The sequence below is a fragment of the Musa acuminata genome, chromosome BXJ2-6, assembly GCF_036884655.1.
Source record: "Musa acuminata AAA Group cultivar baxijiao chromosome BXJ2-6, Cavendish_Baxijiao_AAA, whole genome shotgun sequence".
Classification (NCBI taxonomy): domain Eukaryota; kingdom Viridiplantae; phylum Streptophyta; class Magnoliopsida; order Zingiberales; family Musaceae; genus Musa; species Musa acuminata.
In genome coordinates this window covers 769,519-779,705 of record NC_088343.1, presented here as the reverse complement: position 1 = coordinate 779,705, position 10,187 = coordinate 769,519, and the positions used below count along the sequence as shown (strand labels likewise).

The following is a 10,187-nucleotide window of genomic DNA, read 5'->3' as shown; positions in this document are numbered from 1 at the left end:
TATGAAATGTTTTGTATCTTGTTATCACAAATAGAATAATATTTGGAATTCAATGTTAAGATCTTGTGATAATTTGATATTTTTTTTATAGATTAATCTAGCTATCAATTACTGATTAGAAATTTCCTACAATGAACAAAACTAAGAAACTAGGAGAACTTGAAATTGGATCATGATTCTTTTGTTAAAGTCCAACAAATCCAGAAATATTGTTGAAGGCATTCATGAACTTATGACAAGAGTTGGCAGATTCCCACTTCTATAAATCACAGCAAAACAACGGGTCAAACTCCTCCAATGTGTCAGCCTTCACCCTCCCTAAAGTCAAACGAGTTCAGACATCAAATCTACTCTCTCTCTCTCTCTCTCTCTCTAAGTGCTCGCATCCAAGGAGGAGAAAAAGGCTCTCTCCACAGCTCAACATGGCAACCATTAGCCTCATTATTAGCTCAAATTTTTACCTTGTGCCAAGAAAAGTCAAAGTCAACTACATGCATGGCACACAGGCAAAAGTAGAAGACAGCAAGCACGTTCACTAGTGTTCATCTACCTACCTTCCTGCCTTCCTGAGTTCCCATTCTTTCATTGCTTCATTCATTCAAGCTCATTCACTGTCACGTTCATTCAATTCATTCATAGGAGCAAGAAGAGAGAGAGAGAGAGAGAGAGAGAATGGTGGTGGGAGGAGGGAAGGAGGAGGAGGAGTACCTGTTCAAGGTGGTGATCACTGGGGACTCGGCGGTGGGGAAGTCGAACCTGCTGTCGAGGTACGCGAGGAACGAGTTCAACCTGCACTCCAAGGCCACCATCGGGGTGGAGTTCCTGACGCAGACCATCGACATCGACGGCAAGGAGGTGAAGGCCCAGATCTGGGACACCGCCGGCCAGGACCGGTTCCGCGCCGTCACCTCAGCCTACTACCGCGGGGCCTTCGGCGCCCTCGTCGTCTACGACGTCTCCCGCCGTTCCACCTTCGACTCTGTCTCCCGCTGGCTCGACGAGCTCAATAGTACGCCTAATCCTTCCCCTCTTTCTCTCTCTCTCTCTCTCTCTCTTACTTTCCCTTTTGATGCTGACACTCAGAATATATCTGCAACACATTGTGTTTAGATCTGTTCCTTCTTTCTTCTATGAGTTGATGTTGGATGGAATTGGAGTAATGAGATGAGCTGCATGTGTATCAGCAAATTAGATGAACTTATGTTGTGGATCTGATAGAATTTCAGATATAGGAGATGTTATATTGTGCATAGATATGTTGTTTTTATCATGATAGATACTCAGATCTGGTGAAATTTGTTGTGATCATCATTTTTTTGTATAAGGACTCATTAAAAAAAATTAATTTTCGGAGGAAAAATTAATTAAGCACAATAATCTTTAGAATTTCAAGTTTGTGAGACATATTGTCATAGAAATCCTAAATGTAATTGGGTAACAATTACTTGGATTGGACTGGAAATGAAGATTGATAGAAGAAAAGAGTATGTTCTATGGTAACTCTTTTGCATAAATTTTGATGGAAATCTCTCATTATGTCATGCATGCCAGACTCTAAATATTTGTTAACATTTCTTGCTTTATACTTTGACTTTGGTAAACATTGCACTAAATATCTAAGGCTAATGTCATATGTTGTGCTCACAACATTAAGATCTCAGAGCCTTTTAGTTTCACAGAGCAGGAAAGAATGATCTTGAGCATATATAGTTGTCGGCAGTGAAAAGAAGAGATTTCGCAACTGCTTTTAGAGGTCCACCAGCTCTTTCTTCCCATTCTGGAATCTACTGGAAACAAAAAATCCAGATTAATATATCTAACAAGGTTCACAGGATGGAGGTTTTGGATCAGTTTGGTGGAATCAAAATCAATCAAAGACTTAATTTTAGAACCTTCAAATATATCTATGTTATAAATCAACTAAAAGTTTAGAAACTATAGTAAAAATAAAATAAGTTTTGGAAGCCAAGAACTTTAGCAAATTGTCCTTGGTGATGAAAGGCTGCATAGTTGTGTGAGTTTTAGTATTCAAAACAAAAGCTAGGGCTTGTTGTGATCATAGTCCTGCGATTAACGTAATTGTTCATATTCTATTATTATGTAAAATGTGGTAAGATCATTATGAGTGAAATAGCAATGTGGATCAAGACAACTTGCCATCACATCCATGAGTCCATCCATGGCTCAGGTTTCTTCTGGTTTCCAGCCTTCAGTGGTGCCAATAGATTGTGTGATGAAGATGTCAAATACAAGTACTGTAGCTTCAAGGAAATGGGATACCATCAATATCTATAACCTGTCGAGCCTAATTCTTTTCTTGACAGTGAAATGATGATATCCGACAAATAGTGGTGTCAAGTACTACTGATGAACAACACAGAACTTTTGAAGTTCTCATGGAATTTACATTTGACCTATATATTATAGATATTGTAATTAGAAGATGTAAAATTATTACTTTTAGTGGTACGACGAGAAATGAAGAGGGAGACTCAAAAAGGCTTTAACTTTAATATAAAAACTATAAGTGAAGATCTAAATACTTTTAACTTAAATATAACTTTTTACATAGCTCAATGGCAGCAAAGGATTTATATAATCAACCAAAATAGTTGGGGCTTTAAGGTTTTATCTTTGTTGTCGTCATCTCAGACTTTGCATTGCTAAGACAAATGTTTCTATTGTCTACACCTTCGAGCAAACTCAAATTTGAATCCTCTGATTTTGGAGAACAAAAGGCTACAGTTGTAAAAACATTTCTTTATAATTGATTTAATCTGCATACCATAGTGGCATCACTTAAAAGGAGGAAGGGATCATCAAAGGTCCAATGTTTTTCTTCTCTCTCTTTTTCGTCTAATTTGATTCAAGATCATAAGCTTGCATGAACAAAAGCAGGATTAAGTGATTGATCCTGTTGTTACTTCCCAGACTATTCACTTGTTTCTATTGCCAATGTAAAACTATTTTGAGTTTAGTAATAACCATGATCATGAGTAAGTATACAAAACAAAAATGGTCAAATACTATATAATAGAATAGTATATGTCGTTAACTTTTCCTATTCTTTTGTTTGATTTCATGCTAATAGGATATAAATACAATTTGATTTAATCATGCAATGACTTTTCATATTTCCACTTGTTAAAGGCACCTGATAACCTTAACCCTATCTCAGCTAGCTTTATAAAGCATCGAGCTCATGAAAAACCTTAGCTGATGTTGATTAGGTGATTAGGCATAATCACTAGGAGCTTTCATAAACACACACCCACATTAGTGAATATATATATATATATATATATATATATATATATATTCATAAACATACACCCAACAGAATGAGCATGCAGATTGTAGGAGTGCTGATAGCTGCTGACAACCCTTAGAATAATAACATATTTTAAGAAATTAGAAATATCTCTACCTCATATAATTGCAGTTATCTTTTCCTCCTCAGTGCTTAAACATCTAATTTAGTGACAATATACTGCAGCACATTCATACACAACTGTTGCAAAGATGCTGGTCGGTAACAAGTGTGACTTGTCAAATATTAGAGAGGTATCGGTCGAGGAAGGGAAATGCCTCGCAGAAGCTGAAGGGCTTTTCTTTATTGAGACATCAGCCTTGGATTCTACGAATGTGAAAACGGCCTTCGAGATTGTGATCAAGGAGATCTATGACAATGTCAGCAGGAAGGTCTTGAATTCAGATTCCTACAAGGCAGACCTTTCTATCAACAGGGTTGCACTTTTTAGTGATGGCACCAATGACCAAAAACAAGCTACAAGCAGATTCTCTTGTTGTTAGAACCATTTGACAATTTCTTGAGGTCAGACATAAGTTGTAATCTCAGTTGCTTTTGGTTTGCTACAATGCTTGAAGTGTATTCAAAGAGTAATTTCTTTTACTAGATATAAATCTTTTGGTGCTTTGTTGTCCAATAAACTGGTTATATCAAAAACTGCACATATGGAGTATAGTTTTATTTATTTGTTGCAATCAATCTTTCTGTTCATTGGCACAAGAAAGGCTTATTCTGCATGAGTTGTATCTGCAATGCTTTCCAAAGCTTTGGAACTCCTCCATGTGCCCAAGTAATACTGCTTGAATTGGACCTTCACAGTATATCATGATTTAATATATTGTCTCCTGGTGTCATTGTGAATATTTATGCTTGATAGAGAGGTTTAATTCTGTTTTAAATTTCAGGACATACCGATTAACACTCACAAATGCAGATTTGATAATGAGGTCCAGTAAGGTTAACCTTGACTCGTAGTTTTAGATTGTTTAGTGTTCATCAGAATTGGCAGTGCCTTCGTAGCATCATCGTCATCATATATCATTATTTTTTTATTTTATTCTTTCATCGGCATCCGACAAAATTGAAATAATATAAAGATTAGTATGACCTTTGTACAAGGATGACAGACACAAATCAAGAAATTGACCATTGTTTTTTTTTCTTCAGGTATTACCTCCTCCTCCTCCTTTCTCTCTCTCTTTTCTTTTGCTGGCACAGGTACCTAATTGAGTCTATGATCCTTCTGTGTATATAGCAAAAAATAATGTCTCTTCACATCAACTGGCCTCACACTCTAAGGTGAGAAGCTCTATGAGTAGCGTTGGAGCTCAAGATATGGAGTCCACCATTACTCACACTGGGTAGGAAACAAGTCATAAATGGGAAGATGGAAGGAAAAGATCAAGAAAGAGTCCTGTGGCTTTAGATAAGCTGAAATCAGGGAATAAGAATGACCTGCACAAGTTGTCATGAAGGTCCTTCTTGCTGTTTTGTATGAAAAGATGAGAAGCAAACCTCAAAATGGATTGGGAAAAGTGCCCCCATTTATCTTCTGTTGAAATGGTGATGCTAATGTAGAAAGCCAACCTAACTCTCCTTCAACAATGTCCCAACAGAAAAGGAGCTGAACTTAAAAGAAAAGGCTCTTGTGATGGCAATTATAGATCATGAACCCAAATGAAACTTGATGTCTGACATCAATGCTCATCTAGACTAGCTCTTCACTTCATTGTTCTTATATTTTTGCGTTAAATGTGAATGATCATATCTGATCTTTTGTGATATGGTTGCAAGTAGGAAATCATCTAATCACCAATTACTAGAAATCCCCATATTCCAATCTTATATGCATGCTGAGATGGAGAGAAAAGGGCCTTCCAAGATTTGGAGGTTATGTGATTATTTTCATACAACCATAAAAGGATGATAAGAAAACAGAAAAAGAATATAGAAACTATATTATATATATATATATATATATATATATATATATATATATATATCATGGTATGTCAATATAAATATCGACGTCCATAAATAAAAGAAAAAGAAGAAGTGAAAGAAGAGTTGGAGGACAAACGGATGAGGGGGAGGAGAAGGAGAAGCATACACCAGCCTAATTTAAATTTTTAAAAATTAAAGAAAAACTGAATTAGATAATTAGTCTAATTTTGGCTAGTAAATGCTCAATTTAGATAGTATTTTAGATAATAGGCTTAACTCCTCTCATTGTGTTTAAAAAAAAATAAGTTTAGTCACTCCTAATGTGAGATAAAAATTAGTTGATATTTACATACCACATAAATAAATTAGATTTTAGTTTGAGTTAATATATATCGAGATGTCAATTATACTCATGGGTACGTGTTACGATAGAGACCCAACCCTAATGAGATGAGGATAATAAATAAATAAGAATACGACGAAATAAAAAATATTTTTTATTATTCAATTGATTATGACACGAGAATAGATAAAGTACTCCTCGCCCGTTAATATTTCTAATTATCACTTCAATTAATCTATCCAGCATGCTTAAATCAAATAAAAAAATATTAAAGTCGCTCAACTTTAAATTAAATAAAATTTAAATTTTATGAGAATAGTATCCAAATGTTCTTATCATCTCAATAATAAAAAAAAAAGCTGTTGGTGTTTAGAGGATGTCAAATAAAAAAAGTTTTTTGCCATAAAATACCAAATATGCCCTTACTCTTATCGGGCTTAGGACATTGAATTATTAGGGCAATTTAGTCATTGTGGCTTTTATCTCTCCAGCCCAATACACCCGTCGTTCCCGGTTGCCAGACCGCGCTCTTCAGTGTCTTCCTCGACTCGCCCCGCGCTCGCTCTTTCTTGTCGCGAGAGGCTACCCGGTTCTCCTTTGCCCTTTCTCTCCGTTTCTGAATCGTTAGCTTTACCTCTCGATCGATCTTTTGGGTGCCTGATTTGGCCTCGTCCATTACATCTTGTAATTCTGGCCACTATCTGGTTCTCGAAAGTTGTGCCCCTTCTTAGTTTTAGATTGAAGAGGGGCCCTCCTTTTCTTTCGGGTTTGGATTTGACTTATTTGGTTTGTTCCGTGAAGGATAGGGAATCTAGATCGGAGAGAATTGGTTCTTGTGTCCGATGTGTGTGTTGCTTGTGCTGTTTATGTTTGATGAATTGCCTAAGTGGGAATTCAGAAGATACTTTACCATGATAATTGATGCTGTCTTTAACTACCAGCGTTATTGCTTTTGTACATAACTTAGAAGACATTTTACCATGTTGATTGAAGGATTATAGCTCTCAACTTATAAGATTGCTTCGATACTTCACATTTTTTATGGATGACTACATGAGCTTGAATTATAAGCGTGGAAAAAAGGAATTGCAATATCCAGTACTTTTGGTGGTATGTCTATGAGTAGTATACCAGTTAGTGTTGCAGGCATAGAGATCCAAAAAATTATTATGATTGATGGTTCAAACTAGAAATTTGTTTGTTTTTTTCCTCATTTCATGAATGATTGTATAAGGCAAAAAATTTATGATTGGTTATTTACTTGTATAATTGTTAAAGGTCCACATAAAAAGCATGTTCTAGTTCTTCTCATGGGTTACCGTCCCTCTCCAATTGATTGAACAACAGTATAATTTTCTTAGTTGATAAAAATTGAATAACAAATTCACTGCTACATGTACATTTGACTTCATTGTCAATGTCAATTAAGTTCTACAGATGATATGAATCAATAACTATTCCTATTGTTAGTTTATTTTGATTCACTAAATGAGTTTGTTTCAAAGATGAGAGAAACAGAGCAGGAGTTGATGATTATTGGAAATGGTTATAGAAGATAGGCACCATTGTGAATGTTGGTTGGAGATGCAATTGAGAATTTTTTATCTCTTCTTCTGTAGCCTGCATCTTTAAAGGTAATACAACAGTTGATTAGGGGCACAAAATGAAAAAGCGGAAGAATTTAAATTCTGTGCTAAGAAAACATTTTTTTGGTCTTCAAGCAGCTACACCTGATTTGAACATTCATATTATTGAGTAATCATGTAATTGATGAAACTCGAAATAAAATTCCAATTTGTCAGTAGGCAACAGTAAATTATGGTGGAATAAAGTTTATGTGAAAAGATCATGAATTTAAAATTTCAGAATTCTGATTATCATACATAGAACAAAGTAAACATAAAAGGGGGTATTGTATATTAAAAATGCTATTCAGTTATTATGTCTAATGTGGTAATTGTTTATTTCAGTGTGAAAGCGGCATAATGTTATCACACTTGCTACAACAAAATTAAGTAGAATTGACAAGGATAAACGACATAAAATAACAATGTGATAGTTTGCAAATAAAAGCATTGAAAAAATGAGCAAGCTGCATATATTTATGTCACTTGCTAGATTAAATATAATAAATTAATAAGAGAATCATCTAATCGTGATGAGTAGCAGGATATATAACTTATTTGTATCTAGAATCTCTGACAAAATCCATGTCTAGGTCCAATGATAGTTGAACCTTGTTCCTCATATTTATATTGTAACGAATGAAGATTTGAAGATTAATAGATGGATTCACAGTGCATACCAGAAAGAAATGCAAGAGTTGATCTTCTCCAATTATTCGAGAACTACAATAATGCATGTTCAGAATGATGGTTGGTTTGATATGTAAATTGCATGGTCCCAATTAGAGGTGTAACGGTGGTTGATCACTCTTTTATGAGGATGGCTACTGGATCAACAAATGAAGAATCATATTATGGAGTTTTTTCAGCAACTATGTGACGTTATGGATCTTAATTAGGCTGATATGTAGCAGAAGAGATCTATTCTCTCTATATATGATCACTTGACTGAGGAAAACCTTGGTCATGCATAATTGCATATACATGATTTTTTGCGATAGATAAGGTTTTGATGATGGGTATCCTTAATAAGGGTTTTGTTAACCATGCAACCTAAGGGAAGCCTATCTGCCAAGGTTGTCTGGTTTATTCTAGTGCCATGATGTCCTAAAGTACCTTTTTTCTACAGTATGAAAAATGGTGCATTTGTTGTTCATATGTTTCATACTTTATACAGTAATATGCTTCTGGTATCTGAATCCATATGTTTGGTGATTAAGTTGGCCAAAAGAAAAGAAGCTTTTGTTTTGTCCATGTTCTTTCATATTTCAATCGTTGGTATTTTATTTTTCGAAGAAGGTTCCATGTTTGCAAAACTACTTCTATCATTCCAAGAAGTGACTATTTTTCTCCAAATAATAACATTATTGTTTGTGATATTTTTTTTGCCATGATAGCTGTTAAGGGAAGTGTTCTGGAAGGACGATCATTATGGCATCAAGGCGCCATGTTCAATACACTCCACTTGCATTGGATGACATGGATGAAGATCATGGAATGTTGAAGGAAGAAGATCTTCGTTTTGCCTACAATCCTAAGGCCCTTGACAGAGTTCCATGGAAATCAATTACCCTTGCTCTTTTTCTTCTTGCTCTTGGGTCAGCTCTTATTATTATGTCATTCTTCATCTTTACAGGCCATATGGAGGGTGAGCGATCCCAAGCATATGGCCTCTTGACTCTTGGTATACTTGCATTTCTTCCTGGTATGCACTGTGAATCCATCTATTAATTTTCACAAATATCAACTTACGTACATGAAGTTATAGAAGCAATTAATCTTGTCCTGGAATGCACTGTGAATGTGTGATGTTCATTATTTGTTCTTTGGTTATTTCCTTCGTTTAATAAAGTCCTATGAGACATGGAGAACTTGAAAAATCATGTATCAGGGCAGGTCCTATCTTGTCTATAGCACCGTGATATTGAATTGGAAATTTCATCTTGTTGCAGGTTTCTATGAGACCCGGATTGCATACTACTCCTGGAGAGGTGCTCCTGGCTATAGGTTCTCTTCGATTCCTAACTAATGCTCCAGAAGTTCCTTATGCACTAATATGGATGGTATTTTTTGCTTTTACTACTAAGAGCTTGCAATATGGAATTACAACTTGTTTAATTCCATGTAGATCCATGTTTTATGTGTACCTATCATATGTGCATTGAGCATTTTGTGTTGCTTTTGTTATTTCTGTTTGTAATAAGGCCCTTACCCTTGCTGAAATGGGGCTGGTTTTATGACATGTAGCATGCTATAGTTTCTTAAATGTTCGGAGGGATGCACCAATAACTACCTACCTTGTAATTTGTTTAATGTTCTTTGTTACAGTGTATCATGTGTATCATAGCAACAAATCCTTCAAAGCTCTTTTTTATATTCTAACTCGTTGATAAGATCACTTGGTCTTATATTGGCTGCAGAGTTGGAAAGTTAGATCTAAACAGTGAAAAAACAATCCACTTCCAGGAGTGCCTTGTAGATTTCACACAGAAACCGTGTGATATCCACTTAGAGGGTACTTCTTTCCAACCCCTGTTTTCATCATTTGATGATTAGTACGGACCTTATTAGATGCTAGTCCTACTTTGATTTTAGAGTTAAAAGAGAGTCAAAGCCTAATAACAGCAAACACATTATTCTGTTGAATCCTCTTAAAGACTTGACTGGTTGAATGAGAGTGACATCTTAGAAATGAATAAGCTTCATTGAGATTATCATAATTCAATTTCAATTGTATTATTCTCATCGTTGGAAACACTTGTCAGGAATTGCCAACAAATGTTAAAGATACTGTACATGTGCTAGGAATAACAAGCCTTTGATTTTTATGTACGTACAAAAACGATTCACCTCTGAGACTAAACATGATTTCAATTCAATTAACCCGTTAATTTACGATGATTTCGCTTCTGAGACTAAACATGATTCATATCTTCAGATCGAATTGACATCAGAACTCACTAAT

General features: G+C 35.3%; 2 protein-coding genes and 1 non-coding gene across 3 annotated transcripts; all 3 read left to right on the top strand.

The window, feature by feature from the left end:
- Window positions 1-492: 492 nt before the first annotated feature.
- LOC135614083 (ras-related protein RABA5c-like) lies at window positions 493-4,009 on the top strand. The gene is made up of 2 exons (XM_065111107.1): window positions 493-1,009; window positions 3,497-4,009. Exons 1-2 carry the CDS (start codon window positions 673-675, stop codon window positions 3,811-3,813), a joined length of 654 nt encoding a protein of 217 aa, XP_064967179.1. The 5' UTR covers window positions 493-672; the 3' UTR covers window positions 3,814-4,009.
- A 353-nt stretch (window positions 4,010-4,362) lies between these two features.
- On the top strand, window positions 4,363-4,466 carry LOC135616021 (U6 spliceosomal RNA). The gene has a single exon (XR_010488250.1). It is a non-coding gene; the product is annotated as a U6 spliceosomal RNA (small nuclear RNA).
- A 1,603-nt stretch (window positions 4,467-6,069) lies between these two features.
- On the top strand, window positions 6,070-9,535 carry LOC135614082 (uncharacterized). The gene is made up of 3 exons (XM_065111106.1): window positions 6,070-6,186; window positions 8,620-8,927; window positions 9,175-9,535. Exons 2-3 carry the CDS (start codon window positions 8,654-8,656, stop codon window positions 9,249-9,251), a joined length of 351 nt encoding a protein of 116 aa, XP_064967178.1. The 5' UTR covers window positions 6,070-6,186; window positions 8,620-8,653; the 3' UTR covers window positions 9,252-9,535.
- Window positions 9,536-10,187: the final 652 nt, after the last annotated feature.

Bases quoted from the DNA above. Each gene is read 5' to 3' on its own strand.
- LOC135614083 (XM_065111107.1), top strand. From the start codon at position 673: ATGGTGGTGGGAGGAGGGAAGGAGGAGGAGGAGTACCTGTTCAAGGTG. The intron at 1,010-3,496 runs GTACGCCTAATC...AATATACTGCAG, and splicing joins CTGGCTCGACGAGCTCAATA to CACATTCATACACAACTGTT.
- LOC135614082 (XM_065111106.1), top strand. From the start codon at position 8,654: ATGGCATCAAGGCGCCATGTTCAATACACTCCACTTGCATTGGATGAC. The intron at 8,928-9,174 runs GTATGCACTGTG...ATCTTGTTGCAG, and splicing joins TATACTTGCATTTCTTCCTG to GTTTCTATGAGACCCGGATT.